Source organism: Conger conger, chromosome 11 (assembly GCF_963514075.1).
Source record: "Conger conger chromosome 11, fConCon1.1, whole genome shotgun sequence".
Lineage (NCBI taxonomy): Eukaryota > Metazoa > Chordata > Actinopteri > Anguilliformes > Congridae > Conger > Conger conger.
The window spans coordinates 26,924,304-26,942,815 of record NC_083770.1 but is presented as its reverse complement, the minus strand read 5'-3'; the positions used below and the strand labels follow the sequence as shown (position 1 = coordinate 26,942,815).

Below are 18,512 nucleotides of genomic sequence, written 5' to 3'. Positions count from 1 at the left end.
ATATATTTAAGAACTCATTTATTTTATTCAGTTTTGTATCAAGTAATTATTGAAGCCACAACTGATCATTTTTGATAATAGCTTTCCAAAAGCAAATAAGTGTTATTGTGGAGTTTTTGGCATTTGATTCCTTGGAGAGTATAGTATCATTGTCCTCTTGTAATTGTAAAATGTGTAATATAAATTGTACAAATTTTAATGCACTCTCTTGGGCTCAAAATTCCCAAGTCTAATAAACATAATGCTTTTACATTATTGCCAATATACTTGTGCTAATCTCATAAAAAATAATACAACCTTAATGGAATCACATAATTAAATCAAGATATCAGTACTGGAGGAGCCGGGTTTAGTATGCAATACAAAATACTCTTTAGAAAGTTTCCCTGGGTGCATTAAACCAGACCTGATTCTTCTGGAAAATATATTAATACAAAAGAAGGGTTTAATGGGGTCGATACATTATTTAGTGATATGCAAGACACTGCTTTGCATTTCAAACATCTTGTTATCTTATTGCAAGCAGTGTCATTTGCAAGAGATTTGACTTGAATTGACCTGATTCGACAGATATGCAAAACAGAGGAGGAAGTACAATATCTGTGGAATTGCTGTCCTCAGTATCAGAACCTTCTGCAATCTTGCAGCCGCTATTGAGAGAGTGAGAAGATTGAAATACAGCCCTTTATTCATTTGTGCATTCATTCTAATCCATCTTCTCAAATGTATTTCCATACCAACAATTACAGTTAAGGGTCAGTGGGTCTGTTCGCTTGCTGCTACTTTCTGTGGGACTACCTTTTTTTCCCCGTGAGACTTCAAGTGTACCCAATCATATAGATTTCAAGACTTATGCAGAAGGAAGTCGGCTATTATTATCAGAATGTTGATACAATTGAGCAATGACATTGAGATAAACTCTTACAGTAAGGGGAATGAGAATTCCATAAGTGTATGTGCCTTTTCCTGTGCCTGGCTGGACCCAGGAAAGAAATGACTCACAAGCATGGTCCCTTCCCCAAGGACTAAAGCACTCGCTCGCATTTGCTTTCCTATTACAGTTGCACTCAGTGGGCCATTCCATTACCAAAGATACCCCTCTGCTCATTTCATCCAGGGGAAATCAATGATCGAGATTCCTGCAATTAGTCTGCAGCGCCTTAAAACAAATCAAATGAAAGACAGCTGTAAAAATGTACTTTGTCTGCAGGCAGGGTTTCTTAGGCGGTGCAAATCCATTCAGTGTTTTTCCTAAAATGAAATGAACCACCTTCAGAGGACTTTATTCCCGTCCTCGGACTCAAAGTGTCGTGTGTGGTCGGCGGTGGTGAATAACTGCGGTGCCCGCTTTGCTCCCACTGACGAAGGCACCTGGATTGAGGATGAAGCGCAGTCATTGCTGAAGACATGCGGAAGGCAGTCAGTGGAAATGAAGTCAAATGGCATCTTAATTACGGGGATTAGCTTTTTACCCTCAGGCAAATCATCTTGTACAAAAACGAACAGGAGGAGATTTATTAAATGAATCTGTAATAGCTGGAGACCTGTCGAATAGCGGCACTGGAAGGGGGAAAGTGTAATGATGGTCTGTAGGATTTCCCTCCAGGACTGTACCCAAGGGAGAAGATGACTTTTCACTTTTTTAACATTTTCACAGGTTAGGTTCTTTATCTAGAACACATAATCTGCTTTTTATTGCATTGTGTGGCTGTGGGTTGTGGGATTCATTGCATACCTTTTACATGTGATTTTTCTAATGAAGACATTAGGTTCAGCTAGCTCCCAGAAGTGAAAGAAATCACAGTGATTAAAGATACTCCCATGGCCCTTTCCTTGTTAAATATCATAGTCTGAATTTCATTTGGCTACTTATTATCCTTCAGTGGAATCCCAAATCACTTAATTTCAGTAAGGCAAGATAAACTATTACAATGGCTATTGTCAGTTTTGGGTTTATGGTAAATTAGTTTGAACTGTTGATCCAACCAGGGCCAAGACTGTGTTTCTCTCTTGATACTGAGTATTAATTGTATTTAGTGTGCCTTTTATCTGTGGTTCAAACGGCATTGTGTGGGGCCTAAAACTGTACAGATATTTCCTCTTGCTATTTTCATTTAAATGGCAATATGAAATTAATCGGCATATAAAATGACACGTTTACAGTTTTTAGATAACCCACATTTCTCAAAATGTAGAAATGGCAGGTTTATCTGCCACCGCTTCTGTAAGTTCAGGAGAGTGCAGCAAACTGGGCGAGAAATGGAGTTGGAGGAGAACATGTTAGTGTGGCTTGGGTGGGCTGACTGTGTGCACTCAGTTGACCAGGGTGGAGTGCTGGTGATGATGCTGAATTGCATACCTCACCTGGGCCAATCCGAAACACTACAACAGCCTGCCAGAGTACACTTCTGTGTGGGCATCAGTGTCCTAATGATAATGCTAATTATAAAATCTATGAGAAAAAGGAAGGTGTGTTGTCTCCACCACATCCACATAGTAAATACTTTGAACTATTCACCAGTTGCATGAATGTTTTTAAAGTGCAGCTGTTTTTGAGCTGGTACTATAGGAATAGTTGGTCTGGTTAAATCTCTCAAAGCTGATGATCTTTACTGGCATTTAGCGGATGTCAGATAAATAGCGTATGAGTATATGTGAAATATTATGTTCATCTATGTATTTCAGTGGAATACTATTACTGCTATTTCTTTATTTCTTTCCAATGTGAGTTATATAACATTTCTCATTTCTTGTAAATTGTGTTTTTTCTTATTAAAATTGTATTCTAAATTATTTGATTGTTCCAATAGACTATACATGATTTTTTTCCATTTATTCTTGAAATGGTAGAAGCAGAAGCATCTTTTTTCACCAACAAGTTACATTTCTAGAAACTTGCAATGAGAACTGGTTATGCACAGCAGTGCCGATTGAGTGCTTTTGAAGGTTGAATTAAAAAATATCTGGGGAAAAAAGCATGTAGCTGTTATTGTCTGTAGAATGAAAAATGTAATGTGTTTCTGCATACTGTTATCTGTATGCAAAGGAATGCCCACCTTTACATGCTAGTGAGAAATTCAATCAGATTACAGGCTGTGCTTACATGTAACCAGCGAGTCCCCAGTCTGATTATATTCTGTGCCCTGAAACAGCCTGGGTAACGGATTGGTCTCATTCCTGCAGGAGGCAATTGAGTAGCAGCCCAGTAAAATTAAATTAACTTGAATGCGTTGAGCGCAGAAAGACTGATTAATGATATAGCTGACTCTTCTCACCAATCTTTCCTGCATTCCAATTAGCCCTGAATGGAAAAGAGACAAGTAATTGTGATTTTAATTAAATTTATATCTCTTTAAAAACAGGCCAGGGCAGAGAAACGATTGGCAAATCCATATGGCGTAATTACACAATATGTACTCATATCAATACTTATTAATTTTACATCGGAAAAGCTGCTCCAGTGCTGGACTTGGTCAGAAATTATTTCACTGTCAGGCACAAATGAGGCAGTGAACTGCTCATCCCATGAACAGAAACATGTAGAAAAATGACATTTATATTGTGAAGAGGATGTAAGAGTGAAATATTACCCTAGATGGTACAATTTAAATCAGGACAGAGAAGATTAAGCACTGACTAAAAAAATTACAGAAAATCATAATCTCCATTAAATGTCTTTTATGCAAATGTCTTCTCTGGTTTTAATTTGAATAAAAGTTTTATTCATGCAAGGTTAGATTGAGAAAATTCCACATGAGATTCCAATACTGTTGAAAGAGAAATATGCATAACACACACTGTTGCAACAATTCTGATTGTAACCTTGTGCGGAATTTCACATTCTGGAAACCCTTTTGCATTTACGTTGAATATAACATGAAATATATATGTTTCTAAGTACAGTGACATTATCAATCTATTATTCTGATGTATAACTTGTAAGTTTGTGTATGTTTGTCACTGTATAGAACCGAGGTATCACAAAAACAAATCTTTAGTGAGTTAGACTTATTTCACTGTTAGAAAATAAAACACATCTCAATCTATTTTGAACATTTGAGATTTTGTTTAAATAAACGTAGCCAGCATCAAATTGGTATGCATTAAGCAAGCTGTGTTCAACTGTTCTGTGTTCAGCTATGCTTTCAGGTATTCGTACTAATGAGGAGTTCTGGATTCATGACTTCCCCCCTCAACTTCTCCGGAAACAGTGATTTTTCCATTTCCCCTCCGAGCTCTCAGTCTGTCAGTCTGTCTGTCTGTCTCAACCAGCTCATATTGATACAGAGATAAAGATATTGATATTGATAAAGATACAGAGCTGCAGATACATGTGTGACAGAAATAAAGGAAAAGGTACAGGTGGTGGATGCACCAGTAATAGTGGGTATATACCAGTGTGAACTCAAAGCCTTGTCTTATATTAACTTGTCTTATATGAGTGAATGAGCAAAAGTGAATGCACGTTTGTGTGCTTTTTGCCTGAATGCTGTTCTACCAGTTTGTACACAGGGTGTCTCCTTCAAAATAATGAAAAGAATAAGGTACCGTTGTCTTCAAAGCTAGCTCAAAGCAAATGCTTTCAAAATAGTCAAAAAAGTGCTGGATTAAAATAGACTCCAAATCTGGAAGGCGCAGAAGAACAGAATTATTGCTGTATTTTTGGTGACCACTGAACCGTCCTTAAACTGAGAATGTGTTGGTTGAATCACGCCCCAATGGTTATTCTTCATTGGGGGATTGAGGAGAATACTTTTTAAGCCAAATCAATTATTTCAATTGCTGAATTACCTGAATGCCCTCCCTGTCTGAAGCATAGAATCACCCAACTCATGTATAGGTTAAGTACAGTACAGATTCTTGCTTTGGAGGCATGACTCCACCCACTCACCACCCCCACCCCTTTATATTTGTGAACCTGATTGGCAGAACTGGGTTAGGTTGTTGCCATGACAATGCACGATGCTTAAATTTTCACTCGGGAGACTTTGCAATTTACCAAAAATTGTGCCCAGCACTTGGCACAGCCGCCTACAGAGGGATAGGCATTGGACCGTTCATAAGCATATTCATAAAATGGAAGTCTTTTCTTTTTGATTTCATTCCTTTTCACTAGCTGATGGTATGTTATGAAGGTGTGTTATGTATATCACTGTAAAATAATGCAAGGAGCAGAGACGGCCAAAGACCAGTACTGATATGAGTCTGTAGACACCCCCTGCCCCCGAAAAAATATTCCAGAATGTTTAGGAAGATTCCATTTAGATTACTATGTGTTTGTGAGATAACATGATGATGACAACAAACCACAAACAGTTTTAAAACTTTTCTAAGAAGTGGAAATTGTTTGCTGGTTTCTCATTGTGTTCCTAACATTGGAACTTCAGTCTTTCATTAGTCCTTAATCGTTCCATTCCAAAATCTTCGGAAAATGTGGGACTAAGAGCAATTTTGAATAGATGCTGAAAATTCCCGGAAACACCTGTTGCTAACCAGGGCCTGCGGCAGTAAAGGGAGGATGGAATGTTGGAATTCACCATCTGGATAGTCACAGTGATATGATTGTGTCTCCCAAGAATCAAAACCTGCTCCTTCCAATTTAATGCACCCAATCATTAAAGGGCATGTACAAGACAAATACTATGGCAAGGGATGTTTTCAACTGTAATATAACACCAGAAACACATGTTAACAACTAGAACCTTCTGTTTCAGAATCAGGCAGGAACACAGACATTTTGTATAAAAACACAGATCGGGGGTTGAAAAGGGCAAGAGTCGCAGAGTTATTTTCTGTTTTTTGGAAACCAAATTGTCTTGTTAGGGTTTGTATGAACATTTTCCCCAAGTAAATCAGTCAACATTCCATTTTAAAAATGGCCAGTGGCTGATCATCCTATTTGCCTTTGTTGCAATTTCATTTTCAAATGGCTAAAATCTTATCATGTATCCTGTGCGGGGAAATAGGGATTAGTTTTTATTTTGCACCCTAGCATCATGCCCATTAGGTTGTGTTTGCATGGAGCCCACAACCACAAAGCTAAAGATACAGAGCTGCAGATACATGTGTGACAGAAATAAAGGAAAAGGTACAGGTGGTGGATGCACCAGTGCTAGTGGGTATATACCAGTGTGAACTCAAAGCCTTGTCTTATATTAACTTGTCTTATATTAGTGAATGAGCAAAAGGTTGATGTAATACAAAAGGAATACATAAACTAGCAACACCTGCACTCCTTTATACACTGTACTTTTAAAAGGTTATGCACATGGTTTGTGGATGTTTGTTCATGAGAGAACACTTGTTCTTTGTTTTAGTGAAAAAGCACTGAGCACACTGGAAATGTGCATGTCTCCTTTTCCCAGTTAATATGGAGATATTAATATTGTTATATTAATATTAATATTGTGATCAAATTAAGGTTAAATAGAGTGATTAACATGAAGGTTCAGAAACCACAGGACCTTCCAGCCCCAGAGACCAGTGCTGAATTAGACTGAATTAGCATTATACCTTGGTTCAGGAGGTGATGATCAGCACAGAATGACTACATTACTCCTGGGCAGAAAGATTCTTTCAGTGTGTGCTCTATTTGCTTCTCACTTCTGTGCATTGTCTCCATTGGAAGTTATGTGTATTTATCTGTCTCAGATTCGTACTTTTCATTAATATTTCCCAATTTTTCCCCCACTCGGTTTCATTGCTTGATCCCACTGATTTTTAATCAGGTCTGCAGAATCTCCCTGCTGCTTCTCAACGATGACGTGATATATTATTGATGTGTACCACAGTGCTACATTGCTTTGGTGGAAGTCATACTTTTTGTGACAGAAAGTATTGGTTTTAACCCACTCAATGAACTGGCAAATTGATCGGGTAGATGCGTGCTTCCATGGCGCACGTCACGGCTGACTTTTGGCAGATCCCATACTATTGAACTCTTGGGTTTTTCTGGAACCTGGACAGGCAGAAGCGCATAGTCTATTGTGCATCTGTCGTGGGGCTTTTGACAAACGTGGACAGGAATACAGGCTGTGCTCAAAAAATCTTGGCACCGGCAAAGTCGATTAGCATTCGCAGATCTAATAAATTACACAGAGGCTCTATGGTGAGGAAAGCTATGATTAACTTTTCCCGCTGAGGCAGTGCATCAGGCAGTCGGTCTGTTTCCCGTAATTATATTGTCGCAAACAAAGCAACAAGCAAATTAAACTGATGTCTATCACTGGGGGTGGAGAGAACAGCAGTGCCTTGTGACAATCTTTCCGGAAGCAAACACATTAACGGCCTGAGAAGAAGTCACAGACCATCCAGTATTCCCTAATATAGTCCCCACTACAGTACCTGCCCTAATTGGACATTTGCGTTTTAGACGTTTGTAATACCTACACTTATTTCCCCCCTGCATTGAATAATGCCTTTTTCAATAGACTGAATAAAAGGGAATTGCATTTTTAATGACTAAAAGCACACTAAATACACTATAGCACATTTTGCGGTCGTAAAACGTTCAACAACATAGCCGTAACTGCACAGTGCGGTTGATGACAGTGGTGTCACGGTTCGATCCCAGGTGGGGCTGCACTCAAACGTGCATAGCTGATTGTGCACCCTAGGGGGCATTGTAGAGATTAGAGATGTGTGTGTGAAGCTTCCTTGGCATTGAGTGTGGAGAATATGTTCACACCTGGTCTCAAAGTCTTCAGGAGGTGCTGTTTTTGTGAAAGCTGGTCTGATTTTTTTGACAGTGTTCCAAAATGAGTCAAGGAATATTCTAAACTAAACTCCTGTATATTCTTTTAAAAGTCCAGAGAGCAAGGCAAAGTAATTGAACTGCTGTTGCCCACAGGCCACAACATTACTAATCAGAAATTTGACCCCTGATTATAAAAGCTTTTGCATTGCATCAGTGTAATTGCTAAAGGAAATGCAAAACAGCATAATGCATAATTCCTTAATGCGCCATCATACATACGAGTTGAGTAAGCTGAAAAGCACTGCCAAAGTGTCATAAACTTGATTTAAACTTGATATCCATCAGTTAGAACCAATATTTGCTGTAAACCATTTTCCCCGTCAGCGAATTTGGATGTAAATTATTTGTAGTGCCATGAAAAAGGTAGATGCTTTTAATTCAATTTGAATAGAGCTCCTTTAGTTATGTTTTAGACAAATTAATCAGCCAGTCCTTGGAGTTTCATGTTTCTTTTCATATATTGCTTCCATTACTACTGACCTGCTGAATTGAATAAGCTAGAGAAAATAACTGGAAAAGAGTTCTACTGGATACAGGCTTTCTCCAGCTCTGCTGGAAAAAAAAGCTTGTCTTGTCTATAAAGTGATTAAATCTTAGAGCCTTTGTCTAAACAGCTGTCTGCAATGCTGAATTTAACTGCTAATGAGACATTGCCTGGGCACATCTAAAATGGACGCCCTTACCTATGGCTCCCTGACTCACGTCATGAGGCTGTGTTTGTAGGGCGCTAAAGTGGGCCCATGCTAATTCAGTTTTAGAGGTAATCATGGATTAATATGCATCAAAGTGATTCCCGGACACCCTGCTTCACAGCGGGTGCTTGGCCGTATCTTGCTAGTGCCTCAGACTGGAATTCAGACACGTGTTCAGCACGTCTCTAAACACACAGAGACACAGGCCAGGGTCTGCTGATGCCTGGGCTCCCGCAGCTTCCTTGCAGAGGGAAAGCAGTGTTGACAGGGTCCCTTCCTCCTCCTGGGGGCTGGGAGGCAGTTCGTACCTGCAACCTCAACCTGCTGGAGGACAAGATGAGGAGACAGCGGGATGCCGGGGAGGCCGTGACAAAAACAAACGCAACAGGCGCACAGACCTTGGCCACCTTCACTCAACAAGCTCACCTATGCCATGTCACTGCTGTTTCCTAATCACCAAGAGTCATGTGAAACACATTATTATTATTATTCTTATTCTTATTATTTCAGCAGATATGATTATCCGGGGTGACTAAAATAGCAAACAGTATTAAATTGTGTGTTATTCAGCTAGATGTTTTATTTATGCAATTCAGATTAAATTACCTGCTTGAATGATACGGCAGCAGCACACCATCTGGGTTTTAAGCCTACAAGCACACCTGGGCACAAGCCAGTTGCCCGAGCCATTACTCCACAGTGATACCCGCTGCTGCACATCTGTGCCTGATGTTTTGTTGTGAAAGGCGACTTAATTCAGCTCTCTGCTGGAATCCCCAGCATGTATTTTCACATTTGTTTAATTTCATGTACTGTCCACATATAAAAACAAAGACATATAAATATCTTTCAGACTACAGAGGGAAAACATCTAAAATGTGGGATATGCAATGTGCTGCGTTAGCTATTTTATCAGCAGCACAGCTCCGCATCCAACCATGTAAACAGCTACTGGAGAAAAGTACACTATAGTTCCCATCATCAGTCAATGTCAGCAGTTTTCCTTCCTTGTATGGTAGTTATTCTACTTGTATCATCCTGGACCTTTTCCATTTTTTTTAAGCTACTGAAAGAAAAGAACAAAGACAGTCAAATGTACATTCCTTTCTAGCAAAGGGTTTGGCTTTAGACCAGTGGTTCCCAAACTCCTGGGGGACCCTGTGTATGCTGGTTTTTGTTCCAACCACAATCACAATCCCACCATTTTAACAAGCTGTTTAAAATTAGGTACTTAGAGGGTTTATTTACCCTCTTAAGCAAGGTCAGAAATACCTATGCATGTAATGAAGAATAAAAGTATAATTTTCACACTGTGGTATATCGCAAACAATTACATAAAGAGAGTAACTGAACAAATTAAAGACTGAGGTGAATCAACAGGTTCCTAATTGGTGAAAGTGTGGATACCTGGCTATGAAACCTAACCACTTGGAGATAATCTAGGATATAGTCAAGTACTAATAAAATTATAACGAGCCAAACCTGCATTGATTCACCTCAGTCTTTAATTTGATATTAAAAAATATACCTAATTTGCTGGTATTCTTTGCAATATAGCACAATAAGCAGAATATGAATATGGGCCTTTTATTCTTCATTGCATGCATAGCAATTTCATACATAATGTGGTTTAAGAGGATAAATAATCCCTAAAAACCTGACAAGTACCTAATTTAGAAAAATTAACAGCTTGTTAAAATTCTGGGAATGCAATTGTGGTTGGAACAAAAACCAGCATACACTGGGTCCCCCAGGATGGAGTTTGAAAACCGCTACTTAACACTCATACATTTACTGTAAGGATGTCAGCGAAACACCAAACTTCTCCCCCGCAAAAAAAGGCACCGGAGCAAATGAAAGACAGTCTTACTTGGCTTGTTCTACAAATAATACATCTGGTTTCATGCATACTAAATGTTTTAGAACTGCTGTTTTTTCCGCGAGCAGTGAAATGGCTGTCCATTACCTGTAAAAAGGTAAAATGGGGCAGCAGATGATAGATTTTTTTATTTATTCATTATGGAGAAGCAATTCACAGTTATGTATGTCGTGCATTGATTTTCTTTTCATCTTTATACCTTTATCTTCTTTTTACTGCCTCCGCAATGCAGGCTATTGGTTTATTTTCAATTAGAGGACAACATTTTCTCACAAACACCAACACAATCACCTGCCTGCTTCAGTAAAATACTGAAATACAAGGGCCAATTGTAACCCCTTGGCAAAACATAAAGAAAATAACCAGCACATTTCTTCTTTTTTGATCTCAAAGCAGATATAAAATGCCATCCTTCATCTTCTTCAAACTAGTGTCACAAAAACTACCACTCTTTACTTTTATGGCAAAACGAACTATTCCGAGGGCTTAATGTCTGACGGGCAGTTTCCAGTTTCATCACAGATTGCGTGCCCGGGTAGAATGTCATATCTGTAGTTTAGATGAGCTTAGCCTTTCAGGTCCCTGAAGCCTTTGAACGACTCTTGGACTCAGACTGACAGGGAGCTGTAATTGGTGTGTTTCGGCACAGTAGCAGACTGTTTTCTCTCTGAAAGTTTCCCTGCCATTGGGGTGTGGAGGCGGACACAGGCTGACGAGGGTGTGGAACAAGCAGGGGCTTCTATCTAAGCCAGACACCCTGCGGCTCCTGAAAACAGTCCCTTTCAGCACAAGTCCATCATCGTAGCTGCCTGCCATGAAGATTGTTGGTGCCATTATAAGGTTCAGGAGAGACCAGAGAATAGGAATTGTGATTGAATAAGATGCAGTTATTGTCACATCAGTGAAAGTAGTACTACTTTGGCAGTAGTCGTTAAGGTCCCTTTCCAGAAGTTCACATTATGTGCTCTTATCCTTCGGCAATGGTGTGCTTTTCAGTTGCAGTTTAACATGAATTGCATTAATTTTACATGAATTAGGAACTAGGTATGGTTTCAGCTGCTCCTTTGCCCTGATTATCCACATTGACATGCATTTCATTGCTATAAATATGCATGCTAATTATCTGAACACATCAAATATCAATTAACCTGGTGTGCAATGTGTGCACTCATGGTTTTGTGTGTGGAAGTAACTCATGCAAAAGGTGTGAGCAGATGAAAAGAGCATATGACACATTTATGGAGGACCATGCTACATAACTGGTAGCAGTACAAAAATAACACAGAGAAAGCAGAATGGTTATACATTCTTACTTTAAATTTAAAAAAGCTTTGTTTTACTCATGATTTATTCAGCCTTTGAAATGCTTTCATAGCTACCGAGACAGGAAGTTGTACAGCTAAGAAGATAAATTGGCCTTAATTCAAGCTATTTTAATTCATCCTTAAGTTTGACAGCTACAGTAAATGCACTATAATGTAAACTAAATGTTTCCCAGTATGACAAATTCAACAGAATTCATATAAAACATTTGTTGCCAGTGTTCAAACCATTCTGCTCTAAGCCACTCGAAACTGGTCAAATCAGAGTAAAGTAAGTAGGCTATTACACAAATACCAACATCTCAATGAAGAATGGGTGTACAGTTCCAGGCAGGAATTAAAAACATACAGTCAAGAAGGTCCACATGTGAACAGGGCTGTACCTCTAATACCTGCAATACCTGGGAATGAATTGACTTGACATCTGCAGTTAATCTCCATTTCATAACATACACAGTGCTGTAGCTGTTGTAGCCTGCCTGGAAATGTAGCTGAGGAAGCAAACAGGACGAACAGAACGTGGAGACATGTGTCAAATACATCACACTGCAAATTCTGCAAACCGCCTTCTGAGAATTTCGCCAATGTCTTCTCCAACCTTTGTGTGGTGATTGCAGTTACTGAAAGTGCTTTTCCCAGATGGTAGGTCAAGAGTCACTTGCGATCTCCAGAGACCACTGACCATCTGGAATCTGATGCTACCATAATTGACTTACTGAACTGTGCTGGTGAAAAAACAAGATTTTTGTAGGCAATGTTAAAGAAGAAACATGGTGGTTGGTCACACTGTCTCGGTTTTATATGCAATTTGCACAAGAGGGGATTGAAGAAAGTTCTTTAGTTTTGGAGAAGTAATCACTTTCAATTAACCACTCCCTTTATCTCTCCACTATGACTTGTGACCCATAGATTGCACCGCTGGCCTCCAGGCAAAAAATATTTGACTAATGTTAGGGTCACTTAAATTAGAGTGCCTTTTAAGGACTATGAGACTATTTCTGGTTTATTCATTTAGCTAGCTAGCTTAGGTTAGCTAGAAAGCTAGTTTGCTTTCATAAGGACGTTATAGTTGTGATTTTATCTTAACTTGGCTAGCTAGCTAGCAAACATTTTCATTGGATAAGTCAGCATCCTTACCTTAGCTATCAATACTTGATATTGTAGGGCATTTTACATAAGTATGCATCTCTGCAGACCCCCCAAAAGGAAACAGACTGTGTTTACCATGTTGACACAGGGTCAGCAAGAATAAAAAAAAAAATTGAAAATATTGATTGGATACATGTGTATGTGACAATAAAGGGCAATTACTGACAGGTATCTATAGAGTCAATTTTTCTATGATGAATTTGACCAGGTGGCACCCTCTTGTCAAAGCTGGTGTCATTTATTGCTAACTTTGTTAATGGTAAGCTGAGTTTGTAGCATTGCAAACCAATGTACAGTAACTTTTGACGGTTTTTATACTGATAATGCTGTAGTATGATTGGTAGCACAGTACTGTACAGTTCTGTACTTCCTTTTACTTTTACTATCATTGTACCTTATATTACCATCACTGTAATTTTTGCATGTTTTTGGCTATGTTAATGGGCATACACAGTAGGTCTCCGTGATCACAGTCTATAACAGGCCATAGCTTATTCAGGACTGTGGTTGCTAAGGGACACCCTTTTGGTGAATTGGCTTATCAGCATGTGCCTGACCTATCAGAAGATTTGCTAACACAAGCTGATTAAGGCACACAGACGAGGGGCCAAGTCCTCTTTAATGAGCAGAGAGTGGGCATTGCAGGGAACGGGACCAGCAAGGAGTGATTAAGTATACTGCATATGCTGGGTTACTGGCCCACTCAAAACACATCAGCACCAAAATGTCCAGAGACTTAATTTATGGTGAGTCTGTGAGGGTATCCACACAGATGTCACCTACCATCAGATCTCAGGGTTGCAGACATTTCTCTGGAATAAGTGACAAAGCTTTATGGCTGGTGATTCAGCCTGACAACACTGAACACCATGCTATTCTTTCAGTTTGAAAGAAATACTGACTGCAGAACTGACCATTCAGCAGACTAAGGCTAGTGTGCTCAAAAGCTTTGAAAAGATACTACAGGGAACAGATGCATCTTTGATTTCAAGAACAGAGTTCTTTTAATTCTTTTCTTTTTCAAGATTTTGAGGGAAGCTTTCTGCAAGATGTAAGGAAACTGCCTGACTGGATTAAGTCACAGTTAAGACTGTGAAAATCTTTGATAGTGATGATTCTTATGCAGCTCAGGCATAGATTTTTATGTTGTATTATCATGTCTAGATATCTTTGTGTATAATAATACCTAGATATTAGATGTATTATGTAAACTTCTGGACGTGTTTGATCGTGCTGATGAAAAAGACTGAATAAAGATTTAGTGTTTATCTTGCTAATCCCTCAACTCTTTACTGATGATAAAATCAAATCTAGCTAAGTCTTTTTTCCATTGCTTCTACAGATAAGCATCGATTTTCCTTTTTTTCAAGTTACTGAAATCAATAATGTGCAGTGTATTTAATTTCCATGATTTGGGCATTTTCTTTCTTACATTCTTTGTGTAACAATAGAACACTGCCAAAATTAGCACATGTGCACACTACATACATTGTTTCAGGGAAATGTCATCTCAGGTTGAAGGATAAAATAAGGGCATGACATGCATCTGATGTTTAGGTGTAAGGGGTTTATGGGGAAAAACTGAAAAGCATTCCAAAATGTTATCCGAATTCACTTGAAATTTTTGATGAAAATATAATGTAAAAGAAAAGGAATTGCAAATGGATCTTCATAGATCAGAAACAATTTAAAAGTGTACAGCAAAATTTAATGTAATTAACAACAAGTCCAGTTTTTGGGAAGTCATTTTAATCGTCAGTATCATGAATACAGATATTAACATATGCCTGTGTTTTCATGCTGTAAGACCATTCAAAATGAGCATGAACATTAACATTCTTGGTGCTCTATGTCGATAGTTCTCCAAGAGCTAATCCACAAGACGACAGACACAAGCTGCATACACTGCTCAATTTCCCCACTTTCCATTCCTATACTACCAAAGGATAATTCAGCGACATTCTCTTTTAAAAACCACTGTGCTGCAGTAAACACAATGTTGATCACTACTGATAAATGGCCATCATGCTACAAATCCCATAGCTGCCGTTCCCTGGAGTGTCTGGGGCTACAACAATCTCTGAGTACCAGTTCTGGGACTTGGACTCTCTCCTGAACCAGCTATGTTTTGTTTTTTAGGCTGAAAATGCGAAGCAATTATGCACCAGAGAGTTTTGTCTGAATCAAACAGAATGGCTGTGAATTTTAAATGGTGGATTAGGATGCCTGGGAGAGGTACACACGGGGGTATGATGCAGTCAGTTGAGTTCTAATTTGTGATTTTCCTCAAACACTGGGTTTGCTTCTCCAAAATCACAGGGAGAATGAAATGTTCTCTCTGAAGCCATTGATCTGACCGTGGCACGTTTTAGTCAGCATGGTAAAATGCATGCAATTGCATGTTTACAAAACCAGCTGTGTATTCATATAATAAACTCATTAAGGCAAGGATCAAAGGTGATGTAAATGGTAAATGGCTGGCATTTATATAGCGCCTTAATCCAAAGCGTTGTACTATTGATGCTTCTCATTCACCCATTCACACACACACTTACAATGGCTGCCATGCAAGGTGTAAAGGTAGCACACCTTTCAGTATTTTTAACCTCTCTTTTTCACTGTCTATAGGTGTGGAATTCTATGAAACATCCCCGTATGAACCTGTGACAGTTCGCCCGTCTGATGTTGTTCGTCTGGCTTCAATTATCTCAGGTAAGAGCTACTAAAAATTTGCCTTTTTACCTTATCTAAAGAAAAGCCACTTTTATAATGGGTACAGACACACACACACACACACACACACACACACAGACAGACGCACATACACACCTATAGCGTACATACATATTTATGTTAATACAGTAAAAGCAAACTTAATAACAAAAACCTTTTTTCACATTACATCTTATTATAATTGGATTAGTTAAATTTGTTATTGTGGAATCTCAATGAATACAATTTTAAAAAACAACAACACATTACCAACATTATTACCTGAATAATCCTGAATAATCTTGATTTATTGATCAGTTTTGGTGGCTAATGACACTTTATTTTTTCTCTCAGGAGGGGCAAAGTTGTGATATAACTTTTGACATTTAATTTCCAGGCTATTACAGAAAACATATTACTAATTGATGTGGATCTGTTTAATATACACGGCACAAGGGCATTAATGTCACCAAAGCATCAATTAGGCCCTCCTGTGGTTAATGCAGTGAGAGAGAAGCCATCGTAAAATATGTGCGCTTAGAAGCCAATTGACTGGAGAGCCATTAACACAGCAATACAGTCACTTGAAATTTCAATCACTTATTTTCATTCAGGGCTGACATGATAGCCAGAGGATGATATACCTATGATGTTGCTTTGCCAGGAGCTGTATATAGAAGAGATACCATCTTTGTTCTCAATTGATGTGCGGTGCTACATTCCATATCTTGGGGACAGAACAGTGACTGGGTGCTTTCATCACAATTTTGCATAATCTGTCCTGCCTCAAGTCAAACACCGCACTAGTCTATATGTCTGCTCAGTGAATGCTATCCATGAGAGAGACAGCAATAGCAGACTGCGTTTTCTTGTCCGTTTTACCGCATGATTTGGCGTGTCGGAGGAGAAATCTGCTGCAAAACAAGCTGGAAATTCTCATTCCCTTATCTGCAAGCGCTCGGTGCGGCCGGTCTGCTGAATAGGACGGATCAATTTGGCCGCGGAGAGAGGAGAGGCTTGATGGCATGCAGATGTTGAGGCTGCAGGACACATAACACTGCAGCCAGCATGCACACTGGGGATTCCTCAGCACCGTCAGCAGATAGGAGGGGAGAGGAGAGGAGTGGGGGAGCCAGAGGTTGAGATAAGGTGAAGAAGACCAGAGCGCACACTTCTGCGATCTGTGAAAGGCGGCAGCTGAAAGGGACGGCAGGGCCCTGGCAGAGATGGTTTGGACCCGAGGGGGGGAGGGGAGGGAGGGTAGGGGCCTAGCTCCAAAGCACAGCAGGTGCTGCGTAAAATTATATTGGCAGAACAAATTTGTCAACCCTTGGGGAAAGGCTCTGCCGATGCCTGGGCAGCAGGGCATTGTGGGTGCTGGTATTCAGGGCTGGTGAAGCTGGCTGTAGCACTATTCACACACTCTGAGTTTCTCTGCCCTGGCACGGCTAGACGAGCTAAAAATGAATAGATAAACATGAATAGTCTGTTTTGCAAGATGTTTTCTTTTCTGTTCACACGGGAGGTTGTACAGTATGTTCACAGGTTGCAGAATGAAGTATAAAGCTGACAGACAAAATAAGAAGTCGACTGTTCTGTCTGCCTTTAGTTGCTTTGGTCCTGGAATAGAATGTTTTCCCTGACAGAAAAACGGTATCACAGAGGGGCACATGATATTTTCTGAGCAGGAAATATCAATGGCAATGCAGATAAACACAGGCTTGCAGGTGAAATAAGGGCATATATAATGCATATCTGAGAAGAAAAATGTGGCCACTGCTCTCACACTTTGACTGGAAGCTATCTGGCATCTTGTCACGGAAAGCTATTTTCTTTCCCATTTTCTTACGCACCACCTCCCCTTTCTTATTATTTAAGACTCTCAATTGGTAATCTGTAGCCTTATATACGGGAGACAAGGATAAAGCAGGAAGGAATAATTTCACTTCTGACTTTGTTTGTCGTCGATTGCAAATGATTTGCAGTGTTTTTTCCAGCGAGGCGTAAATCCTGACATGCACTCCATGAAAGCGAAATCATCTGCCTGGCCTGGACAATCCCAGACAGTAAAATATGTGTTTGCCTGCCAGCAGATGAGACTTTTATTACATGACACAATATTCATTTCATGGGTCATTTCAATAGGCCACAAAGTTTGGATTTCTATGCAAGATTCCAATATTGGGACAATCCTCTGGATATTTGTTTTTTTTTCTTTCTTTTTTCATTTCACTGCACTGAGAGGACAAATAATGGTTCAAGGATCTTATAAGACAACTCCACAGAAATAGACATGGGATTGTTAAAGACAGCAAAAATATGGGCAGTTTATTTCTAAACTGAAAACATTACTTGCGGGCACGCTCCCACTAAACAGCATCCTCAGAGGTCTCAGGGTCAAAGAAAAGAGCGCTCCATCGAATACAGACACAAATATAGTGCAAATATAGGTAACTACTGTGAAAAACTGCCATGAAATTGATTGGACCAATACCCAAATCATTCTGAATGTCTTAAATGTAGCTACTTGTAAGTCTGTTTCAACATTTTCTTTAGAAAACATTTTATCATTATCAGGAGTTGAAGTTTGAAATGTATGAAAATGGAAGTTCATTATACAGAAACCTATATTTCCGATTGAATTGCTAGTTGTTGAATGGTGCTATCTATTTCCTACCCGGCAGATTTGTGATGTAATTACCTAGGGCCAATGTATTCACAGACACAGATTATGCCTAGTTCCAAACAAAATTGTACAAAAACTGTACAAAACCGGGCGACAGGTAAGAGCAGTCGTCTGGCAGTCGGAGGGTTGCCGGTTCGTTCGTGGTGTCCCCGGCGAGCTGGTTGATGCCTTGCATGGCAGCTAATCACCATTGGTGTGAATGAGGAGCATCAATTGTACAGCATATTGGATAAAGGTGCTATATACATGCAGACATTGATCATTTAAAACTCAATTGGCTAAGCTTAGTATTTGTCTGTGAACCAGGGTAAGATTA

General features: G+C 39.4%; 1 protein-coding gene across 1 annotated transcript in view; it reads left to right on the top strand.

Annotated features, from left to right (window-relative positions):
- The window catches only part of LOC133141312 (GDNF family receptor alpha-2-like), a 76,158-nt gene that overhangs the window by 7,276 nt on the left and 50,370 nt on the right, over nt 1-18,512 (top strand). The window contains exon 3 of the mRNA XM_061261832.1: nt 15,427-15,510. Within this exon, the coding sequence (XP_061117816.1) occupies nt 15,427-15,510 (84 nt within the window). The remainder of the gene's footprint in view (nt 1-15,426; nt 15,511-18,512) is intronic.